The sequence below is a fragment of the Salvelinus alpinus genome, chromosome 13, assembly GCF_045679555.1.
Source record: "Salvelinus alpinus chromosome 13, SLU_Salpinus.1, whole genome shotgun sequence".
NCBI lineage: Eukaryota > Metazoa > Chordata > Actinopteri > Salmoniformes > Salmonidae > Salvelinus > Salvelinus alpinus.
In genome coordinates this window covers 12,206,858-12,233,138 of record NC_092098.1, presented here as the reverse complement: position 1 = coordinate 12,233,138, position 26,281 = coordinate 12,206,858, and the positions used below count along the sequence as shown (strand labels likewise).

Below are 26,281 nucleotides of genomic sequence, written 5' to 3'. Positions count from 1 at the left end.
ACTCTGGACAGCGATACGCCATTGGGGCTTCAAAGACCTCTGCATTTGGGTGGGGGTGGGGGCTGTGAAACTCTCCTGCCATTGTTGGGCTCAAGAGTTTTCACACATCAGTGCTAATTGAAGGTGCCACCAGGTCTGTTCTGTCCTAGCAGCTTGGTAGCTAGTATACTTATAGTATAGTATATACTTATAGTATACTTATTTACTTGGCTTTATATAACAAAATTACCTACAGATTGTCTTTTAATTTTGGGCTTCAGAAGTAGCTTCAGAATATTACTCACTCAGTTTTGTGTTGGATGGTATTTACAGGTTCCTCTGAGTTGCTTCTGCAGGTTTTGGCTTGTTAGAAATCTTTCCTTGATAGTCCTTGGTTGAATAGTCTATTCAGGTAAATTTTGTCCCAAATCAAGGTTTTAGGTATGGAATTTTGATTTTGGATTAAAGGTTTTAATGTTGAGGTTAGTATCCTGTATAAGTTTTTGCAGAAAATAAATTGAGTTTATCTACATTTATCCAGCTCTAATTCTATATTTTTTGCAGAAGAACTCAGGAGCCATGTCTCTCTCTCTCTCTCTCTCAATGTCAGTGACCTGATGATTGAATAAACTAAATAAATGTTAGTAATGATATGTATAAGCATTGAATTTGTATAAATCTTTTGAGGGGAGGAGAATTCTGTACTGTGTTCTCATAGGATTCAAATCCTCCATTCTCTAATAGACTCTTAGCTAGGTCTCACTAACCAAAAACACCACTTTGTTGAACCCTGGATAAAGCATGAGACACCTTCAGAGACTGTGGACCGTGTCCCCCAGAGTGGCCCTGGTTGTCGGAGGAGTCTCTAAGATTAAAAAGTCAAATTTGCAATTAACTGATGTACCTCCATGTTGTTAACTCTGGGCCCATTGCCATCAATGTCAGTGAGTATGAAATATATTAGTCGCTTACTCAGTTAAACAAGGCTTTGACAGCAAAACACAAACTTTCTCCCTCTATCTCTCACTGGCCAGATCATCTTCCCAGGGCGGTCTCTCCCTTTGTCACTGCATATACTGTAGTCATCAATGTACGCTATGTTAAAATGCAACCCAGTTTTAAGCAGAATAAGCACAAATATAATGCTTGCATGCAAATGGTAAGACTTTTTATCAAGAAAATGCTTGGAAGTTATACCAATCTTGAGAAGCACTTTATTCTATACTGTACTGCTGGTATGGTACACTGGCAGACAATGAGAATTTGATTAATTACAGTACAAATACCCACCAAAGTAACTTTAATGCACATTTAGCTTCGTCAATTCAATCTGTGAGAGCTTGCAGATCCCCTTTGCTCACCAAAAAAACTGAACTGAGTCCAACTGCTATGAAACAGGAGTCTTATTACTCAGAGGGCTGGGAGCCTGTAAATCAGGGCCAAGCACAGACAGAGGCATAGAGGAGATATACTGCATATACTGACAATCTTGAAGTAAACATAAAAGAGAAACTGATTATTCAGAGAAAGAACAGGAATATACAATAATCCATATACCGCTGACAAGAATCAGACTATCTGGTCTGAGTGGAGACTGGACATTTGAATATAAAAGTACAGAAGAGGGAAGGAGGGAAATAAAAGTGCAGTGGTATGCCTTGAGCCAATCAGGGACCAGTTGACCACCCAATCAAAACACCCTACCCTGTATTAAACTCTAGATATTTGATGGGGTAAAATAGTGATGTATTTCTGACAGAATATCAAGGGTCAAAGATTTCAGTTCAATCTGTTGGATTTGGAACAGCCCCTGATTAATTTCAAGAGATCAGCATGACAATCAGAACTGAATTGGAAGAGAAAACCATTTTATTAAAAGAAACTGAAATATCATGTCAATACTGTCAAACACGGTTGTTGTAATGTCATCAAGACCATCGCAACGTATCTTATCATTTTTACAAGGACAATATAAGAACATGTAAGAGTCCTTCCTTCTGTTCCCTCAGAGATGACTGCAGTACTCAGATTCCCAGTTACTCTTCTCCTAGTTGGTATCTTAGTATTCTCTGTCTCTGCAAGATGTTTACCTAAACAAAGAGAAGCGAGACAAAGCAGAGAGAGTTGAAGAGAGAGAGGGGCAGATTTACAAGGGATGGGCAATAGATGGAGTGAAAAACTTGACCAGCAATTACATGTGAAAAGGAGAGAGTGGGTGGTGGTGATGGGAGAAAAGGAGGAAAGGGAGGGGGTATAAGAGAAGTAAAGAAGAGGTGGGTGATGACTTGACTTCCATCATGAGCACTGTTTTCAATTAGGGCCTTTTTGCATCTAAGCCTCCTTTATCCCATTTCTGATGATGCATGGACTTCTGGGTCTGGAAATGGATTTGTTTGCAAACGTCTGCAATTTTGTCCCATTTGGTCGAAGATGAGCTTGCCACACTGAAAACCAGAAGTGAAATATAACCACAGATAGAACAATGAGACAGATATTTCACCCGGATGTATAAATGTGAAGCATCCCCTTGGTGTTTCCGCTCACTACCAAATATGGTACTGAGAGGAAGTCCAGTGGCCGGCAGTGATAAGGGAATGAGAAGGAGGGAGAGAGAAGATGGAATGAGATGTATTTTGGCCAACTTTCTGATAATTTAGTCATCGATTAAACATTTCATCTCAATATAAATTTATGTTCCCAAAACTACAATCTGTTACGAATAGAGTGGACAAAGTTTTGTAAGACTTTACCCTTTGCCAAAGTTTTAAAAAATTGCCTTGTTTAGAAGGCATGCAAAGGCGAATTGAGTTTTTGCACATATCACAGAGCAGGTGTTCCCCAACAGAAATATGCAAATTAATTCTAGAACGCACCAATAGGATCTCGCTAGCTCCTGCTTGGCTCTGCCCACTATGGATCATGTGTTCCTATTTTAAGCTACAGGCTGTGGTCTCTCTTGGTTTAGTTATAAAAATCGTTCATATTATTTAAAGGCAGCTTAGTAAAAAAGGAACAGAGTAACTGTAACGTTGGTTGGTAGCCTCTTTGTTAATGAAGTAGCCTGTGATAATGTGGTTACAATTATAAACTCAGACTTCATTTCACCATTTCTATCAAATGAAGCTTGCCAAATGGCAAACATTTATTCAGTATCAACTACATTTCAGAATGTTTTTTCTCAAACTACTCCAATCTGTCAAGTGTTCAGTGCATGGCCTAATGAAATTGTGGCTGAACTGAGTTCTGTTGTTATCAGTGCACATTTACCATTTAATCAGGTTAAAGGTTTTTTACCAGGTTTCGTGGGGTCCAGCATGCCAGTCAACCTGCTGTCTGGCAATCAAAGGAATGTCTGGTGTGATTGGTGGAGACGCGGGGGGCTAGGCACAGTAGCTTCTGTAATATGACCATGCTGTTTATTGTTCTGCCTCTTTACATCCTGAAAAAGTGAGCGTCGGAATACAGTAGCCTGTGTGAGAATAAACAGTTTAATTTCGAGAACTCAATCCTCTGTTCTGGACATCCTTTCATGTATTACTTACTTAGGTAATTACAATACTAACCATTTTTATTCACAGTAATTATTTCTGTAAAACCGTAATTGGATTAAAGTAGTCACAGAAAGAGGTGCATCCCCATATGAGAGATGTAGTACTCAGGAGGATATATTGTTTGGTAGTGACAGCAGTCAGAGCCTATGTAGTAACCATCTGGCTTTAACCATATGCACCTACTGTTTTGGCTACTTTAACATTCATTCTTTCTACTCTAAAATCCCCCTAATAAATAGACTGGAGATGGCGACCGTGATTCTGCTCAGATGACGGCAGTTATTTCCAATCTAAATCAAGGCATGTTAACCTGTCACTGGCTGGGGAAATGCTGGTCCAATCAATAAGGGTCTCACACAGACTTGTATTAATAGCAGATTAGAATTTAGACATCCGCCTTTCTACTCACTTGGCACAGAAGCTATTACAGGGAAAAATAATGTACATTGTTTCGCATTGGATCTTTCATTGTAATTACTAGATTCCTAATTATTCATGATGTATTATGTTCATTGGATATTTTTAAGATAAGAACTCTCCCTTTAATTGACACTGTAGTGGTTTTCCAACAGCAAGGCTCAGATAAACATGGCAGTTGCGATTGTTTATAAAAGTTTTTCTTTATAAATGTCGAAATAAACTGTTTATACCCCCATATGATACACTTCCAAACTGAAAACATAATGTGTGTAAAATTAATTGGTTAATAGAGAGCGGTCCTAAATATCACCTTCATTTGTATCCCCTGTAGCTTTAGAATCACAGCAAAGTTGGTTCCTGTTTCAAATGTCTTTGTCCATGTTTGCGTGGGCTAAAACCCCCACTAATGATTGGTTGACGTACAGTGCCTCCCACAATGCAGGTGATGGCTGCATGGTGCAGTTGGTGAGAAGTAACTGCAGCATGACTTTTGATCACATGATTTTTGTAAAGTTCATGCAGTCGACATGCAGTCTCAAGTCGGACAAATGTTCTACCCATAACGCAACACACTGAAAGGCGATGGTCACCAATGATGGTCACCGACTTGACAATACTGATCCGCTCGAACGCGCCCATACACTCTCACCCCTGGGGAACTAATGGAGCTCCAGGACGTTTGTGCCAAAATCCCTTCCTACAAGTGTGGCCCTGTCATACTGAGGTAGCAGGAGGTTCTAAACAGTCCTGACAGACAATGTCAGTTCAAGTCATCACAGCCATGAACTATAAAACTCACCATTCTCTCTCTCTTTCTCCATACATAATCTTTGTCATGTCTAGGACAAGGAAGCTGGTGACAGAGTTGGAGCCGAAGGTGGGCGAGGTGTCTCGTATCTTCCGCTCAGTGCTGTGTGACTGCCTGGACAAGGTAGAGGGAGACAAGGACATGAGAGTTAGGGGCCGCCCGCTGGAGTCTGAAACGCAGCAGGTCCTCTCCTCCATCACCTTCCAGACCTGCATCAACCCCAAGTGGAGCAGGACAGCAGGCCAGGGGAACACAGGACAGGAAGGGTGGTCCAGAGATGAGAGAGAAGAGGCAGCCATAGAGGTCAAGAGGAGGTCTAGGAGCATGCCTGAGAAACCTGGACTCAGGGGTAGACATAACATAGTAAAGGTAAATCTGGTTCCCTCCAATTAGTTTGATATGTTATGTTTCGTATTGGTATGTATTAATTTGTGGATGTCCATCATCTATTTTGTATGATATGTTACAAATTACAATTTGTTACAAATTACAAAATGTTGCACATTTTCAGATTGTATGATATCTTCCGAATTCCAATTTGTTGTGGTTAACATTAGCTGGGTGGCTAAAGTTAGCTAGGCTAGGGGTTAGGGTTTAAGGTTAGGAGTATGGTAAAAGGGTTAATGTTATGGGAAGGGTTAGCTAACATGCTATGTACTGTAGTTGCAAAGTAGCTATAAAAAAAAAGGTAAGTTGCAAAATTGGTAATGAACTAAAATGCTAAAGTTGTCCGTGATGGGATTCGAACATGAACCTTTCAGTTGCTAGATGTTCGCGTTATATGCCCTACCAAACACATTACTTAATTTTTTCCCCCTTAACCCTTAAGTAACCTTCTATCTTTTGTAACCATACCAAACGTAACATATCATACTAATTTGAGTGTCCCGAGGTTTACATTTACTATGTTACGTCTAGTTTATGAGACCAGGCTGGCATGAGATATGTCCTGTGGAGATGGGCGAAAGCTAGGGAGGGACAGATGGAGAAATAACATGAAAGAAGAAAATAAGTCAAACTGGGAGCAAACCTCATTATCAGAGCTACAAGACACATTTCACTCAACTTATAATAGTGCCAATATACAACAGTTACATATTCTGTTTCCTAATGGTATATTTCATTATTCTGAAATAGATGCCTATGCAAATAAATCAGAAATGTAAATAAACTATTCAGCTTTCAACTTTATTGGAGAGATGTGACACCATTTTTCCACGAGAAATTCCATAATTTTGTGTTTTGTTGATGGTGTCAGAAAACGCTGTCTCAGGCACCACTCCAGAATCTCCATAAGTGTTCAATTGGGGTGAGATCTGGTGACTTAGATGGCCATGGCATATGGCTTACATAGTTTTTATGCTCATCAAACCATTCAGTGACCACTTGTGCCCTGTGGATGGAGGTATTGTCATCCTATTGGTCATAGCCATAGTAGCCAGAATAATGGCCTGCCCAGCATTCTTATACATGAACCTAAGCATGATGGGATGTTCATTGCTTAATTAACTCAGGAACCAAACCTGTCTGGAAGCACCTGCTTTCAAAATACTTTGTATCCATCATTTAATCAAGTGTTTCCATTATTTTGGCAGTTACCATTGACAATGAAAAAAAAATAACTTTAAAATAGTTACTTTTTATTTGCACTTTTACATTACTCATTATTTGCAACAAAAGCATCAGACAAAATACAGAAATGAGGGGTATCAATAACATTTGCTATGACCTACAATACTTCCTCCAAGATGTCCAAAGACAGAGCAAATGGGTAAAACAGTAACTGAAATGTGGTACAATGAGTGCAGGCTAAATACATTGGGTGGGAAAAATCCAGAAAATTTCCATTCCAACATTTCTTGGCTCCAGAATTTGAGCTAAGCAGATGAGTTTGTATATTAGAATATTTTTTTTCATTGTCTTTCTGAGTCATTGCCTTGAACAAAAAGGACTCTAGAGCAGTGGAGGCTGGTGGGAGGCTATAGGAGGACGGGCTCATTGTAATGTCTGGAATGGAATGTGACTTCCATATGTTTGATACTGTTCCATTTTTTCCTATTCCATTACAATGAGCCGGTCCTCCTATAGCTCCTCCCACCAGCATCCTCTGCTCTGGAAACATAACAAATCAGAATTTTTTCAAGCGTTTCAACAATTAATTTCATTTTACAGATACCTCAGGGGCACAGATACAACCAAGATTTAAAAACGTTCATGTGAAAGTTTGTTTACTGAACATCTATAAATAATGGATATATTTTTTCTCTTTAAGAGATGTGCGGGAGGGGTAGAAAATGGAGAACATGGTCTGTAAAATATCCCTCATCAGGTGTTATGTGCAGACCATGATTTAACATCATTTAAATAACCGGTAGAGCTGCAACGGTCATGGAATTTTGGATGACGTTATTGGTCAGCCAAATGACCGAGGTCACCGTTCAAACCGTTTTATTTTTTATTTTTTAAAAGACACATTTTCTCCTCTCCTAACTGCATGTTCTGCACATACAGAATCTGACTAGAGAAAATAAAAGCATCGTCAGAAATACTGGCAATGCTTCAATTACACAGTACATTCATTTATCTCAGGTCAACCACGTCAAGATGACTGTCATGATGGATGTCCTTTTATGTGCATGATAGCATTGTGCAACACAACGCATGTACAGTTTAAGTTATGTGTTGCCAAAACATTTCCCATCAGCTTTTCTAACCATCAAAGAAAAGGGCATTCACATGGCCTTGCCAATCAGCCCTAAACTCCTAGAGTAGGTATTACTGTCCGGACCACTGGCAGTCTCTATGGGGGTGCCACAGGGTTCAATTCTTGGGCCGACTCTTTTCCCTGTATATATCAATGATATCACTCTTGCTGCTGGTGATTCTCTGATCCACCTCGATGCAGATGACACCATCCTGTATACATCTGGCCCTTCTGGACACCTTGCTAATAAACCTCCAAACGAGCTTCAATGCCATACAACACTCCTTCCGAGGCCTCCAACTGCAAGTAAAACTAAGTGCATGCTCTTCAACCGATTGCTGCCCCGCACCCTTCCGCCCGACTAGCATCCCTACTCTGGACGATTCTGACTTAGAATATGTGGACAACTACAAATACCTAGGTGTCTGGTTAGACTGTAATCTCTCCTTCCAGACTCACATTAAGCATCTCCAATCCAAAATTAAATCTAGAATCGGCTTCCTATTTCTCAACAAAGCCTCCTTCACTCATGCTGCCAAACATATCCTCGTAAAACTGACTATCCTACCAATCCTTGACTTTGGCAATGTCATTTACAAAATAGCCTCCAACACTCTACTCAGCCAACTGGATGCAGTCTATAACATTTGTTTTGTCACCAAAGCCCCTTATACTACCCACCACTGCGACCTGTATGCTGTTGTTTGCTGGCCCTCACTACATATTTGTCGCCAAACCCACTGGCTCCAGGTCATCTACAAGTCTATCTTAGGTAAAGCCCCGCCTTACCTCAGCTCACTGGTCACCATAGCAACACCCACCCGTAGCACACGCTCCAGCAAGTATATTTCACTGGTCACCACCAAAGCCAACACTTCCTTTGGCCACCTTTCCTTCCAGTTCTCTACTGCCAATGACTGGAACGAATTGCAAAAATCACTGAAGCTGGAGTCTTAGATCTCCCTCTCTAACTTTAAGCATCAGCTGTCAGAGCAGCTTACCGATCACTGTACCTGTACACAGCCAATCTGTAAATAGCACACCCAACTACCTCATCCCCATATTGTTATTTATCTTCTTGCTCTTTTGCACCCCAGTATCTCTACTTGCACATCTATCACTCCAGAGTTAATGCTAAATTGTAATTATTTTGCCTCTATGGCCTATTTATTGCCTTACCTCCCTACTCTTCTACATTTGCACACACTGTACATAGATTTTTCTATTGTAATATTGACTGTAAGTTTGTTTATGTGTAACTCTGTGTTGTTTTTTTTGTCGCATTGCTTTGCTTTATCTTGGCCAGGTTGCAGTTGTAAATGAGAACTTGTTCTCAACGGGCCTACCTGGTTAAATAAATGGTGAAATAAAAATAAAATACATTTTGGATTTTGATTTGAAAACAAAAAGAGTTTTAATCCAACTGCAATAGTCTTCTTTCCTCCCATCATCATCATCATCTTCATCTATTTACTCCATACAATGGAGGATAATAATAATATTTTCATCTCCTTTCTACCTACCATACAGCTATTATTAATATAACTGCATCCTGACACACATATAATTGTTTGTTAGTAGTGGTCTTTTCTTTAAACCACAAGAAGAGGAAGTCTGAAAAACAAAGAGGGAACACACCACCCATCCAGCTACTCCTCTGTTCCCAACACATCCTCTCTATTTAATCTCTTTCCTCCCCACTCTACTCTCCTCCAGCACAATTCCTCCCTTTCTCATCCTCCTTCCTATCATTCTTAGCCAAGTGCCTCCTGGTCCTCAGGCAAAGAAGACCACAAAGATGATGAAGAATACTATGGAGGATGAGGAAGATTTTGACCATGAGCCAGCGGTTGGATGAGACAGACTGAAAGTACATGAGGATCTCTGAATGTGCCATATCTACGTTGAGCTGGCTGTCCCCCACGTGGGCATCAATTCTGCAGGAAATAGGATGGCAAAAGGGGAGGACAATGAGTGTCAGAGGTTCCACTAGCCTGCTTACCACTGCACGCCCCGTCTGATCACAGTTAAGATATGTAATCTCAACAAAACACTGGAACAACTATGTCATACCAGGGACAAAGCATCTCTACCAGCAGCTTGATAATCTCTGTCTATCTTTCCATTTCTCCCTCACCTCTGCACAGTCTCTTCCTGCTCCTTCACCATGTGGGCCAGCTGCTGGAAGATAGAGCCCAGCTCTACGATGGTGCTCTCTATGTTCTGCATGGTGTCCGCGCGGCTCTGGATGTACGACTCCTGTACAACACACGCCACAAGAGTTAGACCACTTAGCATGAATGCCAATTATTTAGAAACAACCAGTAGTATTGATTCACACATGAATCCAGAAACAAGTCAAAAGCGTTTGTATTTAAAGAGGACAGTGTGTCAAGCTTCAAATGTAATTGTTATTTTTTCCTCACTGAAGTTGCTGGCGTGGAGATGGGAGGAGGAAGCTGGAGCTTGAGAAAACTGATCTCTTCTAGTTTTCTGCTCTTTGAGGTTCTACAAAGGGAAGAGTGTGGGGGCGAGAAGAAAATCAATGTTTAAACCGTTTATGAACCAACAAATATACTGTGGGGTCCAAAAGTATTGACATCCTTGATAAAACAAGCTGTTTAACAACTAATGTGTTTTCTCAAAAAGGTAGGGGTTTTCATTTCAATGTCAAATCCACCGCTGGTGTACGTGGCCAAACAGCTCTATTTTCATGTCATCTGACCAAAGCACCAGTTCCAATCCATGTGCCGTTTAAGGAATACCTAGGATAGGATAAAGTAATCCTTCTAACCCCCCCCCCCCCCTTAAAAGAGTTAGATGCACTATTGTAAAGTGGTTGTTCCACTGGATATCATAAGGTGAATGCACCAATTTGTAAGTCGCTCTGGATAAGAGCGTCTGCTAAATGACTTAAATGTAAATGTTTAGAAAACTCCAGACATTTACATTTGTTGGATGACATGAAAATAGAGCTGTTTGGCGTGGGGTTATTATTCTCCATTTTCTGCTCATGCATTCTCATTTAAACGCCAAATAACCCCATATCTACTGTGAGATATGGTGGGGGAGCTTTGATGTTATGGGGCTATTTTATTTCCACTGGTCCTGGGGCCTTTGTTAAGGTCAACGGCATCATGAACTTTACCCAGTACCAGGACATTTTAGTCAGAAACCTGGTTGCCTCTGTTAGGAGGCTGAAACTTGGCTGCAAGTGGATCTTCCAGCAAGACAATGACCCCAAGCACACATCAAAATCTACATTTTGCAATGGCCATCTCAGTCGCCGAACTTGAACCCCATTGAAAACCTGTGGATTGAATTGATGAGGGTAGTCCATATGAGCAGACGAAGGAGATCAAGGATCTGGAAAGAATCTGTATGGAGGAACGGTCTAAAATCCCTCCCAATGTGATCTCCAATCTCATAAAACATTTAAGAAAAAGTGTCAGTGCCATTATCCTCGCAAGGTGAGGTATTGAAAGGTATTGAAAACAGGGGTGTCAATCATTTTGACCCCTTCCTTTTTGAGATAAAAATTCTTACTTCTTTCTCTGAGCAATTGTATTAGTTTACAATAATATAATTCCCCCTTTTTTTTTTTGCTTACAAAATACAGGTAACTGCGAAAACTAAAGTAAACTCCAACATTGTGTCTTAATAGGGCGTTGGGCCACCACGAGCCAGAACAGCTTCAATGCACCCAGGCATAAATTCTACAAGTGTCTGGAACTCTATAGGAGGGAGGCGCCATAAATTCCATCATTTGGTGTTTTGTGATGGTGTTGTAAAATGCTGTCTCAGGCATTTCACCAGAATCTCCCATAAGTGTTTAATTGGGTTGAAACCTGGCTACTGAGATGACTACAGAATATGGTGTACATTGTTTTCATGCTCAGCAAACCATTCAGTGACCACTCATGCCCTGTGGATGGGTCATTGTCATCCTATGGGGGCATAGCCATAGTAGTCAAAATAATGGCCTGCCCAGCATTATTATACACGACCCTAAGCATGATGGCATGTTAATTGCTTAATTAACTTAACACCTGTGTGTTTCCTTTATTTTGGCAGTTACCTGTAGCTCAGTATTTTATACAGTCATTTTCACTGATCTTTCTCAAGGGTATAAATCATTTCGTACCCCACTGTAAATGGAACAAAAAAATCGAAACTAGTCTGGTCAAAAGATTTACTGTGAAAAGAGGTGTGTGTGTCAGCATGCCTTACCTCAGTCGGACTTAAAGTCGTTTGACATTGATGTCAGTTTTGACTAGAACAGAAAAAGGCTGTTATAAAATGAACGCAACATGTAAATGTCTACATTGGATAAAACTAGTGGCCTATCAGAATGCCAGAGCATGGAAGTTACCTGGAGGGAGACAACGATGGTGTTGGAATGTGTCTGTAGATGTTTGCCATTCTGACTTTGTCTGGAGCGCACAAGGCCCTGCAGCTGTGCTATCTGTTTATTCAAACTGTGTATGTCCTGCACAAAGAAAACAAAAAAAGACAGTTTACTTTTACATCTCAAAAGGCATCTAATAAAGTGTGCCTGAAGTGTGCGTGAATAGCATTCTGTAAATACAGTGCCTTCGGGAAGTATTCAGACCCCTTGATTTTTCCACATTTTGTTACATTACAGCCTTATACTAAAATGGATTAAATGAAAAAAAATCCTCATCAATCTACACACAATACCCAATAATGACAAAGCGAAAATAGGTTTTTAGAAATGTAACCAAATGTATTGAACATAAAAACAGAAACACCTTATTTACATAAGTATTCAGTACCTTTGCTATGAGACTCGAAATTGAGCTCAGGTGCATCCTGTTTCCATCCTTGAGATGTTTATACAACTTGATTGGAGTCCACATGTGGTAAATTCAATTGATTAGACAAGAATTGGAAAGGCAAAAACCTGTCTATATAAGGTCCCACAGTTTACAGTGCATGTCAGAGCAAAAACCAAGACGTGAGGTCGAAGGAATTGTCCATAGAGCTTCGAGACAGGATTGTGTCGAAGCACAGATCTGGGGAAGAGTACCAAAAAATGTCTGCAGCATTGAAGGTCCCCAAGAACACAGTGGCCTCCATCATTATTAAATTGAAGAAGTTTGGAACCACCAAGACTCTTCCTATAGCCCGGCGAAACTGAACAATCGGGGGGAGAAGGGCCTTGGTCAGAGAGGTGACCAAGAACCCGATGGTCACTGACAGAGCTCCAGAGTTCCTCTGTGGAGATGGGAGAGCCAGAAGGACAACCATCTCTGCAGCTCTCCACCAATCAGGCCTTTATGGTAGAGTGGCCTGACAGAAGCCACTCCTCAGTAAAACATGACAGCCAGCTTGGAGTGTGCCAAAAGACACCTAAAGGACTCTCAGACCATGAGAAACAAGATTCTCTGGTCTGATGAAACCAAGACTAAACTCTTTGGCACCATCCCTACCGTGAAGCATGGTGGTGGCAGCATCATGCTGTGGGGATGTTTTTCAGCAGCAGGAACTGGCAGACTAGTCAGGATTGATGGGAAAGATGAACGGAGCAAAGTACAGAAAGATCCTTGATGAAAACCAGCTCCAAAGCACTCATGACCTCAGACTGGGGCGAAGTTTCACCTCGCAACAGGATGACGACCCTAAGCACACACCCCAGACAACACAGGAGTGGCTTCGGGACAAGTCTCTGAATGTCCTTGAGTGGTGCAGCCAGAGCCCGGACTTGAACCCGATCGAACATCTCTGGAGAGACCTGAAAATAGCTGTGCAGCGACACTCTCCATCAAACCTGACAGACATGAGAGGATCTGCAGAGAAGAATGGGAGAAACTCTCCAAATACAGGTGTGCCAAGCTTGTAGCGTCATACCCAAGAAGACTCGAGGCTGTAATCACTGTCAAAGGTGCTTCGACAAAGTACTGAGTAAAGGGTCTTAATACTTATGATAAAGTTTTTTATTTATAATACATTTTCAAAAATGTCAATCTGTTTTTGCTTTGTCATTATGGGGTATCGTGTGTAGATTGATGAGGGGAAAAAAACAATTAAATACATTTTAGAATAAGGCTGTAACGTAACAAAATGTGGAAAAAGTGAAGGGGTCTGAATACTTTCTGAATGCACTGTATAAACACTGTAGCATAACGACGGAATCTAATACAGGCCTATGTCTCCCCTCACCTGTTTAACGATGTAGGTTAACTCCTCAATCTCCACAGCTTTGTCATCAAAGAGGGATTTCCTTTTGGCAACTAGGAAAGATAAGAATCAGCAAGTTACATATCCATTACCATATTGTGGACACTAATTACATTCAACAACAAAAAAAATCCCTTCAAAAAGATTGATTCCTTATGTATTGTGAGTTTTTCTAGTTTGGCAAAAGTGTTACTCAAGTCCTTCCCAATCCTCCTGTTAAATATAAATAAAGAAACAGTTGAGTAGGCTATATGGATTCTGATAGAGGGGCTATATATAAAAAGATGTATCTGTTCTCATAATTAATGAGTGTTTATAACACAGTGTAATGCTACTAGCTTTGCCATGAGGGTAAAGTCACTGTGTTGTCTGATTGCCCTGAGGGCAGGCTTACTGGAATAGACCCCATCCTGGAGAAAAAGGAACCTCAATCAACATTGATCAGTGAAATTAAACTGGGTGGTATGCAATTGTAAAGTACATCCCCACCCATTGTAGGGAAGCTAGAGAATATTTTGATTCTCGACATTTGATAGTAGTTCCGAACGACATACAGTCGTGGCCAAAAGTTTTGAGAATGACACATGTTAATTTTCACAAAGTCTGCTGCCTCAGTTTGTTTGATGGCAATTTGCATATACTCGAGAATGTTATGAAGAGTGATAAGATGAATTGCATTTAATTGCAAAGTCCCTCTTTGCCATGCAAATGAACTGAATCCCCAAAAAACATTTCCACTGCATTTCAGCCCTGCCACAAAAGGACCAGCTGACATGTCAATGATTCTCTCGTTGACACAGGTGTGTGTTCACGAGGACAAGGCTGGAGATCACTCTGTCATTCTGATCGAATTCGAATAACAGACTGGAAGCTTCAAAAGGAGAGTGGTGCTTGGAATCATTGTTCTTCCACGGTCAACCATGGTTACCTGCGAGGAAACACGTGCCGTCATCATTGCTTTGCACAAAAAGGGCTTCACAGGCAAGGATATTGCTGCCAGTAAGATTGCACCTAAATCAACCATTTATCGGATCATAAAGAACTTCAAGAAGAGCGGTTCAATTGTTGTGAAGAAGGCTTCAGGGCGCCCAAGAAAGTCCAGCAAGCGCCAGGACATCTCCTAAAGTTGATTCAGCTGCGGGATCGGGGCACCACCAGTACAGAGCTTGCTCAGGAATGGAAGGAGGCAGGTGTGAGTGCATCTGCACGCACAGTGAGGCGAAGACTTTTGGAGGATGGCCTAGTGTCAAGGGCAGCAAAGAAGCCACTTCTCTCCAGGAAAAACATCAGGGACAGACTGATATTCTGCAAAAGGTACAGGGATTGGACTGCTGAGGACTGGGGTAAAGTCATTTTCTCTGATGAATCCCCTTTCCGATTGTTTGGGGCATCCTGAAAAAAGCTTGTCCGGAGAAGACAAGGTGAGCGCTACCATCAGTCCCGTGTCATGCCAACAGTAAAGCATCCTGAGACCATTCATGTGTGGGTTTGCTTCTCAGCCAAGGGAGTGGGCTCACTCACAATTTTGCCTAAGAACACAGCCATGAATAAAGGATGGTACCAACACATCCTCTGAGAGTAACTTTTCCCAACCATCCAGGAACAGTTTGGTGACGAACAATGCCTTTTCCAGCATGATGGAGCACCTTGCCATAAGGCAAAGGTGATAACTAAGTGGCTAGGGGAACAAAACATTGATATTTTGGGTCCATGGCCAGGAAACTCCCCAGACCTTAATCCCATTGAGAACTTGTGGTCAATCCTCAAGAGGCGGATGGACAAACAAAACCCCACAAATTCTGACAAACTCCAAGCATTGATTATGCAAGAATGGGCTGCCATAAGTCAGGATGTGGCCCAGAAGTTAATTGACAGCATGCCAGGGCGGATTGCAGAGGTCTTGAAAAAGAAGGGTCAACACTGCAAATATTGACTCTTTGCATCAACTTCATGTAATTGTCAATAAAAGCCTTTGACACTTATGAAATGCTTGTAATTATACTTCAGTATTCCATAGTAACATCTGACAAAAATATCTAAAGACACTGAAGCAGCAAACTCTGTGAAAATTAATATTCTCAAAACTTTTGGCCATGACTGTACATGGCCTTTCTATGTTGCTCATTTGACTCACCTGTCTCCCCTGTAGTGACCTGCAGACTAACTGGAACTCATTGGTGCGGTCCCTGCCAGACATGTTGCTTATGTCCACCATGGGTCAGGTGGAGGTGGACTGGGCGCTGTGAGTTGTGGGTCCTGTGGCTGGATCAGCAGTGACTGGGTCTGGGCAAGCCCTAGGTATACCTCTTCCTGGCTGTTCCTAGGATCGTGGCAACGACGCGTGTTCATGGATGCTCAGATACAATCACCTTTTGGAGAAAACACAGAGTCCCACTTTGACATCAGTACATCACCCGGGCCGAACTCCCTGCCATCCAGAACCTCTATATCAGATGGGGTCAGAGAAAGGCCCTAAAAATTGTCAATGACTCCAGCCACCCAAGTCATAGACTTTTCTATCTGCTACCTCACAACAAGCGGTACCGGAGCGCCAAGTCTGTGACCAAAAGGCTCCTGAACAGTTAATCAAATGGCTACCCGGACTATTTACATTGACCACCTTTATTATTTATTTATTTTAATGGTTTTGCACTGACTCTCTTGCAATGGGTCTATACACACCCACTAGACTCTACCCAAACCCTCACACATACTAAACTGACTCCAACACACACACACACCGCTGGTGCCACTCTATTTATTATATATCCTGACTGCCTACTCACTTTTACCCCTAGCCATAGGTACATACTGTATTACCTCAACTTCCTTGTACCCATGAACATCGACTCTGTACTGGTACTCTTTGTATATAGCCTCATTGTTTTGTGTTACCATTTCCTTTTTTATTTAGCAAATATGTCTTCATTTTTAACTCTACACTGTTATAAATGGGCCTGTGAGTAAGCATTTCAGTGTACTTCAAGTCAACATCTGTTGTATTTGACGCACGTGATCGATACAATTTTATTTTGGTTTGATTCACCTGACTCCAGTAAGAATTGTGTTAAACGTTTCCATCAAAAAGACTTGTAGAACCAAGATGACAAGTACATCAAACTGTCCCAGGAAGCACTGCATCTGAAATGAGACAGTAGCTGCTAGCTAGGCTATCAACAAGTCACTTGTCAACTAATCACCAAGCCCTCAATGAGTTGAATGAGGTGTGTTTGTCAAGGGCTACTAAGATACTGTGTACTGTTGGGTGTACTCAAGGACCAGGGTTGGGCAACACTGGTCTGTCTACAAGACTATTCTCAAAGAGTGACTTATTTCCCCTTGCTTACTAAAAGATAAAAGAACAGAGTAGTCAATGGAAAAGTGAGAACCAATGTGTGAGGTAAGTGACCGTTAGGTAAAATAGTTTTCCAGGCCCCCACCAAATCCTGATTTCCAGAATAAGGATACAGTTCTGTTACATAATGTGCCTGACATGCAAATAGCTTGAATGTCCCATAGCTTTATATAATCATTAGGGTCAGGGTTATTAACCAAGTCAACCAAGAATGGAAACCACATACAGTGGGGAGAACAAGTATTTGATACACTGCCGATTTTGCAGGTTTTCCTACTTACAAAGCATGTAGAGGTCTGTAATTTTTATCATAGGTACACTTCAACTGTGAGAGACGGAATCTAAAACAAAAATCCAGAAAATCACATTGTATGATTTTTAAGTAATTCATTTGCATTTTATTGCATGACATAAGTATTTGATCACCTACCAACCAGTAAGAATTCCGGCTCTCACAGACCTGTTAGTTTTTCTTTAAGAAGCCCTCCTGTTCTCCACTCATTACCTGTATTAACTGCACCTGTTTGAACTCGTTACCTGTATAAAAGACACCTGTCCACACACTCAATCAAACAGACTCCAACCTCTCCACAATGGCCAAGACCAGAGAGCTGTGTAAGGACATCAGGGATAAAATTGTAGACCTGCACAAGGCTGGGATGGGCTACAGGACAATAGGCAAGCAGCTTGGTGAGAAGGCAACAACTGTTGGCGCAATTATTAGAAAATAGAAGAAAATAGAAGAAGTTCAAGATGATGGTCAATCACCCTCGGTCTGGGGCTCCATGCAAGATCTCACCTCGTGGGGCATCAATGATCATGAGGAAGGTGAGGGATCAGCCCAGAACTACACGGCAGGACCTGGTCAATGACCTGAAGAGAGCTGGGACCACAGTCTCAAAGAAAACCATTAGTAACACACTACGCCGTCATGGATTAAAATCCTGCAGCGCACACAAGGTCCCCCTGCTCAAGCAGGCGCATGTCCAGGCCCGTCTGAAGTTTGCCAATGACCATCTGGATGATCCAGAGGAGGAATGGGAGAAGGTCATGTGGTCTGATGATTCAAAAATAGAGCTTTTTGGTCTAAACTCCACTCGCCGTGTTTGGAGGAAGAAGAAGGATGAGTACAACCCCAAGAACACCATCCCAACCGTGAAGCATGGAGGTGGAAACATCATTCTTTGGGGATGCTTTTCTGCAAAGGGGACAGGACAACTGCACCGTATTGAGGGGAGGATGGATGGGGCCATGTATTGCGAGATCTTAGCCAACAACCTCCTTCCCTCAGTAAGAGCATTGATGATGGGTCGTGGCTGGGTCTTCCAGCATGACAACGACCCGAAACACACAGCCAGGGCAACTAAGGAGTGGCTCCGTAAGAAGTATCTCAAGGTCCTGGAGTGGCCTAGCCAGTCTCCAGACCTGAACCCAATAGAAAATCTTTGGAGGGAGCTGAAAGTCCGTATTGCCCAGCGACAGCCCCGAAACCTGAAGGATCTGGAGAAGGTCTGTATGGAGGAGTGGGCCAAAATCCCTGCTGCAGTGTGTGCAAACCTGGTCAAGAACTACAGGAAACGTATGATCTCTGTAATTGCAAACAAAGGATTCTGTACCAAATATTAAGTTCTGCTTTTCTGATGTATCAAATACTTATGTCATGCAATAAAATGCTAATTAATTACTTAAAAATCATACAATGTGATTTTCGGGATTTTTGTTTTAGACTCCGTCTCTCACAGTTGAAGTGTACCTATGATAAAAATTACAGACCTCTACATGCTTTTTAAGTAGGAAAATCGGCAAAATCGGCAGTGTATCAAATACTTGTTCTCCCCACTGTATCCTGAGGCTGCATTCATTGTAGCTGGGGATTTTAACAAGGCCAATCTGAAAACAAGACTCCCTAAATTCTATCAGCATATCGATTGTGCAACCAGGGCTGGTAAAACCCTAGATCATTGTTATTCTAACTTCCGCGACGCATATAAGGCCCTCCCTTCGGAAAAGTTGACCACGACTCCATTTAGTTGCTTCCAGCCTATAGACAGAAACTAAAACAGGAAGCTCCCGCGCTCAGGTCTGTTCAACGCTGGTCCGACCAATCTAATTCCACGCTTCAAGATTGCTTCGATCACGTGGACTGGGATATGCTCCGCATTGCGTCAAACAACAACATTGACGAATACGCTGATTCGGTGAGCGAGTTTATTAGCAAGTGCATCGGCGATGTCGTATCCACAGCAACTATTAAAACATTCCCAAACCAGAAACCGTGGATTGATGGCAGCATTCGCGCGAACCACTGCTTTTAATCAGGGCAAGGTGACCGGAAACATGACCGAATACAAACAGTGTAGCTATTCCCTCCGCAAGGCAATCAAACAAGCTAAGCGTCAGTATAGAGACAAAGTAGAGTCGCAATTCAAGATGTATGTGGCAGGGTCTACAGTCAATCACAGATTACAAAAAGAAAACCAGCCCCGTCGTGGACCAGGATGTCTTGCTTCCAGACAGACTAAACAACTTCTTTGCCCGCTTTGAGGACCACTGACACAGCCCGCTACCAAAACCTGCGGACTCTCCTTCACTGCAGCCAACGTGAGTAAAACATTTAAACGTGTTAACCCTCGCAAGGCTGCAGGCCCAGACGGCATCCCCAGCCGCGTCCTCAGAGCATGCGCAGACCAGCTGGCTGGTGTGTTTACGGACATATTCTTTTATTTTATTTTCCCCAAAAATTTTACCCCCTTTTCTCCCCAATTTTCGTGGTATCCAATCGCTAGTAATTACTATCTTGTCTCATCGCTACAACTCCCGTACGGGCTCGGGAGAGACGAAGGTCGAAAGCCATGCGTCCTCCGAAGCACAACCCAACCAAGCCGCACTGCTTCTTAACACAGCGCGCCTCCAACCCGGAAGCCAGCCGCACCAATGTGTCGGAGGAAACACCGTGCACCTGGCCCCCTCGGTTAGCGCGCACTGTGCCCGGCCCGCCACAGGAGTCGCTGGAGCGCAATGAGACAAGGATATCCCTACCGGCCAAACCCTCCCTAACCCGGACGACGCTAGGCCAATTGTGCGTCGCCCCACGGACCTCCCGGTCGCGGCCGGCTGCGACAGAGCCTGGGCGTGAACCCAGAGTTTACGGACATATTTAATCAATCCTTATCCCAGTCTGCTGTCCCCACATGCTTCAAGAGGGCCACCATTGTTCCTGTTCCCAAGAAAGTTAAGGTAACTTAGCTAAACGACTACCGCCCCGTAGCACTCACTTCCGTCATCATGAAGTGTTTTGAGAGACTAGTCAAGGACCATATCACCTCCACCCTACCTGACACCCTAGACCCACTCCAATTTGCTTACCGCCCCAATAGGTCCACAGACGACGCAATCGCAACCACACTGCACACTGCACACTGCCCTAACCCATCTAGACTTGAGGAATACCTATGAGAGAATCCTGTTCATTGACTACAGCTCAGCATTTAACACCATAGTACCCTCCAAACTCATCATCAAGCGGGAGACCCTGGGTCTCGACCCCGCGCTGTGCAACTGGGTACTGGACTTCCCGACGGGCCGCCCTCAGGTGGTGAGGGTAGGTAACAACATCTCCACTCCACTGATCCTCAACACTGGGGCCCCACAAGGGTGCGTTCTGAGCCCTCTCCTGTACTCCCTGTTCACCCATGACTGCGTGGCCATGCACGCCTCCAACTGAATCATCAAGTTTGCAGATGACACTACAGTGGTAGGCTTGATTACCAACAACGACGAAATGGCCTACAGGGAGGAGGTGAGGGCCCTCGGAGTGTGGTGTCAGGAAAATAACCTCACACTCAACGTCAACAAAACAAAGGAGATGATCGTGGACTTCAGGAAACAGCAGAGGGAGCTCCCACCTATCCACATCGACAGTAGTGGAGAGGGTAGTAAGTTAAGTTCCTCGGCATACACATCACGGACAAACTGAAATGGTCCACCCACATAGACAGCATGGTGAAGAAGGCGCAACAGTGCCTCTCAACAGTGCCTCAGGAGGCTGAAGAAATTTGGCTTGTCACCAAAAGCACTCACAAACTTTTACAGATGCACAATCGAGAGCATCCTGTCGGGCTGTATCACCGCCTGGTACGGCAACTGCTCCGCCCACAACTGTAAGGCTCTCCAGAGGGTAGTGAGGTCTGCACAACGCATCACCGGGGGCGAACTACCTGCCCTCCAGGACACCTACACCACCCGATGTCACAGGAAGGCCATAAAGATCATCAAGGACAACAACCACCCGAGCCACTGCCTTTTCACCCCGCTATCATCCAGAAGGCGAGGTCAGTACAGGTGCATCAAAGCAGGGACCGAGAGACTGAAAAACAGCTTCTATCTCAAGGCCATCAGACTGTTAAACAGCCACCACTAACATTGAGTGGCTGCTGCCAACATACTGACTCAACTCCAGCCACTTTAACAATGTAAAAATGTATGAAAAAAATGTATCACTAGTCACTTTAAACAATGCCACTTCATATAATTTTTACATGCCTTACATTACTCATCTCATATGTACAGTGGGGAGAAGAAGTATTTGATACACTGCCGATTTTGCAGGTTTTCCTACTTACAAAGCATGTAGAGGTCTGTAATTTTTATCATAGGTACACTTCAACTGTGAGAGACGGAATCTAAAAAAAAAAAATCCAGAAAATCACATTGTATGATTTTTAAGTAATTAATTAGCATGACATAAGTATTTGATACATCAGAAAAGCAAAACTTAATATTTGGTACAGAAACCTTTGTTTGCAATTACAGAGATCATACGTTTCCTGTAGTTCTTGACCAGGTTTGCACACACTGCAGCAGGGATTTTGGCCCACTCCTCCATACAGACCATCTCCAGATCCTTCAGGTTTCGGGGCTGTCGCTGGGCAATACGGACTTTCAGCTCCCTCCAAAGATTTTCTATTGGGTTCAGGTCTGGAGACTGGCTAGGCCACTCCAGGACCTTGAGATGCTTCTTACGGAGCCACTCCTTAGTTGCCCTGGCTGTGTGTTTCGGGTCGTTGTCATGCTGGAAGACCCAGCCACGACCCATCTTCAATGCTCTTACTGAGGGAAGGAGGTTGTTGGCCAAGATCTCTCGATACATGGCACCATCCATCCTCCCCTCAATACGGTGCAGTCGTCCTGTCCCCTTTGCAGAAAAGCATCCCCAAAGAATGATGTTTCCACCTCCATGCTTCACGGTTGGGATGGTGTTCTTGGGGTTGTACTCATCCTTCTTCTTCCTCCAAACACGGCGAGTGGAGTTTAGACCAAAAAGCTATATTTTTGTCTCATCAGACCACATGACCTTCTCCCATTCCTCCTCTGGATCATCCAGATGGTCATTGGCAAACTTCAGACAGGCCTGGACATGCGCTGGCTTGAGCAGGGGGACCTTGCGTGCGCTGCAGGACTTTAATCCATGACGGTGTAGTGTGTTACTAATGGTTTTCTTTGAGACTGTGGTCCCAGCTCTCTTCAGGTCATTGACCAGGTCCTGCCGTGTAGTTCTGCCGTGTAGTTCTGAGGTGAGATCTTGCATGGAGCCCCAGACCGAGGGTGATTGACCGTCATTTTGAACTTCTTCAATTTTCTAATAATTGCGCCAACAGTTGTTGCCTTCTCACCAAGCTGCTTGCCTATTGTCCTGTAGCCCATCCCAGCCTTGTGCAGGTCTACAATTTTATCCCTGATGTCCTTACACAGCTCTCTGGTCTTGGCCATTGTGGAGAGGTTGGAGTCTGTTTGATTGAGTGTGTGGACAGGTGTCTTTTATACAGGTAACGAGTTCAAACAGGTGCAGTTAATACAGGTAATGAGTGGAGAACAGGAGGGCCTCTTAAAGAAAAACTAACAGGTCTGTGAGAGCCGGAATTCTTACTGGTTGGTAGGTGATCAAATACTTATGTCATGCAATAAAATGCAAATTAATTACTTAAAAATCATACAATGTGATTTTCTGGATTTTTGTTTTAGATTCCGTCTCTCACAGTTGAAGTGTACCTATGATAAAAATTACAGACCTCTACATGCTTTGTAAGTAGGAAAACCTGCAAAATCGGCAGTGTATCAAATACTTGTTCTCCCCTCTGTATATACTGTACTCTATACCATCTACTGCATCTTGCCATAATACCTGTATCACTAGCCACTTTAAACAATGCCACTTTTATATGTTTACATACCCTACATTACTCATCTCATATGTATATACTGTACTCGATACCATCTACTGCATCTTGCCTATGACGTTCTGTACCATCACTCATTCATATATTTTTATGTACACATTCTTCATTCCTTTACACTTGTGTGTATAAGGTAAGTTGTTGTGAAATTGTTAGGTTAGATTACTCGTTGGTTATTACTGCATTGTCGGAACTAGAAGCACAAGCATTTCGCTACACTCGCATTAACATCTGCTAACCATGTGTATGTGACAAATACAATTTGATTTGAATCTGCTGTTAAAAATATGTCTAAAAATATCTACAAAGCACAGTAATGAAAAACAGAACAATCCAATGATGTAAAATCCAGATTACAATTTGTTGATTGACCTAATATTAGTTGAGGTACTAGCGGTCTATCCATTGAAGGCAGAGCACATGCTTGTTAGTTCATATAATGATTGGGGGCGTCAAGTAACCAAGAGCGTTGGACTAGTACCCGAAAAGTTGCTAGATCGAATCCCCGAGCTGACAAGGTACAAATCTGTCATTCTGCCCCTGAACAAGGCTGTTAACCCACTGTTCCTAGGCCGTCATTGTAAATAAGATGACCTAGTTAAATAAAAAATTAATTGGCCTAACAGTAAAATTATGGTCAGAACAGCAAACAAGTATTAAGAAGCTACTTTGTTCGTTAACTTTAGCTGGCTAGCTAGGTACTTCATTACACACAGCCGGGCGGCTAATATTAACTCTCAGAATCGACAAAGTATAATCTAGGACCAACGGCATCAATATTCATAAATGTTATATTCTCCTAGATGTATCTAGCTAACAGAAGATGGAATGACTGTGTGTGGTGAGTGAATGGCAATATTCTCAAAACAAGCCTGCTGCTAGTTAGCATTCTGGTTACCAAAACTGAATTAGCCTAGCTAGCTGGCTAGCTACTACTAGGTTAGGTAACAATTTAACGTTAGCTACTGTAGTAGGTAGCGTTACAGTAAAAACATTGGCACAACAAAAACAGTCTGGATACATAACTAAGCATGTGTTATAAGGGTATCTTTTCGACCCATAGTGAGGTTTCAATACCAACAATATCTTACCGGTAAGTATATGGCTCGCTACTTATTTATCATTTTTATTTGATCACTCCACCAAATACAGTATAATACGAAGATAGGCTAAAACTGCTTCTCCAATATAATACCACGTTCAAAACAAATGGGAACTCGGAAATCTCCGACTTCAGTGCGTTCAAAACAACTGGAAACTGCGAAAAGAAACTATCTCCGACTGGGAAAATCGATTTGAACCGTCATCCAACTCGGAATCCCAACTCAGGAACTCTATCTAGAGCTCCGACCTGAAGATCACTGATGTCATGATTTTACCTCGTATCTTTCCGAGTACCCAGTTGTTTTGAAGGCGGCATTTTACCACAGATGGCACAACGAGACAGATATTTCACCGGATGTATAAATGTGAAGCATCCGCTTGGCGTTGCAACTCACAATCAAATATGGCAGTGAGAGGAAGCCCAGTGGGAGAAGATGGAACGAGATGGATTTTGGCCGACATTCTGCACATTTTCTCATCGATGAAACATTTGCTCTCAATACAGTTCTGTTCTTAAAACTAAAATATGTTATTAACAGAGTGGATTAGGTTTTGTAAACTTTACTCTTTGCCAAAGTTGTAAAAAATCGCGTAGTTTAGAAGGATTGCAAAGGCGAAGTTAGGTAATGCATACGCGCACTTGAGTAGGCGTTCCTTAACGGAAACATGCAAATACTTGCTAGAATATGCCAATCTTAGATCTTGCTAGCTCGTGTTTGGCTCTGCCCACTGTGACTAATTTGTTCCCATTGGAAACGACAGGCTAAAATTTGTCTTGGATTAGTTATAAAAATATTTGTCATTACTAAGGCTATGGGTTCTTCATCTATACCCCGAGTTCAGCGTCACGTCGACTTTATTACATTACGGGGTACGGAAACCCAGTAGGACCAATTCCGACCTGTCCATTCATGCATGGTTTCTGTAGAGCCCAAACACAGTGCAGAGAATAGTCATGTGAATTCAGCCTAAATATATACAAGGGATCAAATAATCTGTTCTGGATATTTTTTCACATTGTCAAATGGTGGATCTAACCAGGACAGTGCAAGCAAAAACAATTCTAAGACTGTCAAAGACTGCACATGGTGCACATGTAAAGTGTTGGTCCCATGTTTTATGAGCTGAAATCAAAGATCCCAGTAATGTTCCATATGCAGAAGCTTATTTCTCTCAAATGTTGTGCACAAATGTGTTTACATCCCTGTTTGTGAGCATTTCTCCATTGCCAAGATAATGCATATCTAGAAGCTGATTAAACAGCATGATCTTTACACAGGTGCACCTTGTGCTGGGGACAATAAAAGGCCACTAAAATATGCAGTTTTGTCACACAACAATGCCACAGATGTCAAGTTGAGGGAGCATGGAATTGGCATGCTGACTGCAGGAATGTCCACCAGAATCGTTGCCAGAGAATTGAATGTTAATTTCTCTACCATAAGCCGCCTCCAACGTTATTTTAGAGGCGTGCATATTCACCAGACATGTCCTCCATTGAGCATGTTTGGGATGCTCTGGATTGACGTGTACGACAGCGTGATCCAGTTCCCTACCTTTACACAGCCATTGAAGAGTGGGAAAACATTCCACAGGCCACAATCAACAGCCTGTTCAACTCTGTGAAGGAGATGTGTCACGATGCATGAGGCAAACGGTCACACCAGATACTGACTGTTTTTCTGATCCACGCCACTACTTATTTTTCCCAAGGTATCTGTGACCAACAATTACATATCTGTATTCCCAGTCATGTGAAATCCATAGATTAGGGCCTAATGAATTCATTTCAGTGAACTGATTTTCTTATATGAACTGTAGCTCAGTTAAATCTTTGAAGTTGTTGCATGTTCCGTTTATAGTTTTGTTCAGTGTAGTTAACCAAATAGCTACCCGAACTATCTGCATTGATCCTTTTTGCACAAA

The 26,281-nt window shown here is 42.5% G+C and overlaps 1 protein-coding gene across 8 annotated transcripts; it reads right to left on the bottom strand.

Moving 5' to 3' along the window:
* Positions 1–1,176: 1,176 nt before the first annotated feature.
* Positions 1,177–25,211, bottom strand: LOC139537098 (putative syntaxin-5). 8 transcript variants are annotated; one of them, XR_011667463.1, is made up of 9 exons: positions 24,343–24,693; positions 15,798–16,032; positions 13,646–13,716; positions 11,835–11,951; positions 9,889–9,970; positions 9,600–9,721; positions 4,750–4,872; positions 3,274–3,448; positions 1,177–2,069 (listed from the first exon to the last, which is right to left on the bottom strand). XR_011667463.1 is itself a non-coding variant. In XM_071337995.1 (9 exons), the coding sequence occupies exons 7-9, from the start codon at positions 9,689–9,691 to the stop codon at positions 2,294–2,296; spliced, it is 345 nt and encodes a 114-aa protein (XP_071194096.1). In that variant the 5' UTR covers positions 9,692–9,721; positions 9,889–9,970; positions 11,693–11,735; positions 11,835–11,951; positions 13,646–13,716; positions 15,798–16,032; positions 24,343–24,693; the 3' UTR covers positions 1,177–2,293. The 8 variants fall into 8 exon arrangements, 6 of the variants coding, with proteins under 6 accessions (XP_071194096.1, XP_071194092.1, XP_071194091.1 ...); XM_071337995.1 differs by lacking the exon at positions 3,274–3,448 and adding an exon at positions 11,693–11,735 and having other exon boundaries at positions 1,177–2,423; XR_011667462.1 differs by lacking the exon at positions 1,177–2,069 and adding an exon at positions 2,284–2,423.
* Between the last annotated feature and the right edge of the window lie 1,070 nt (positions 25,212–26,281).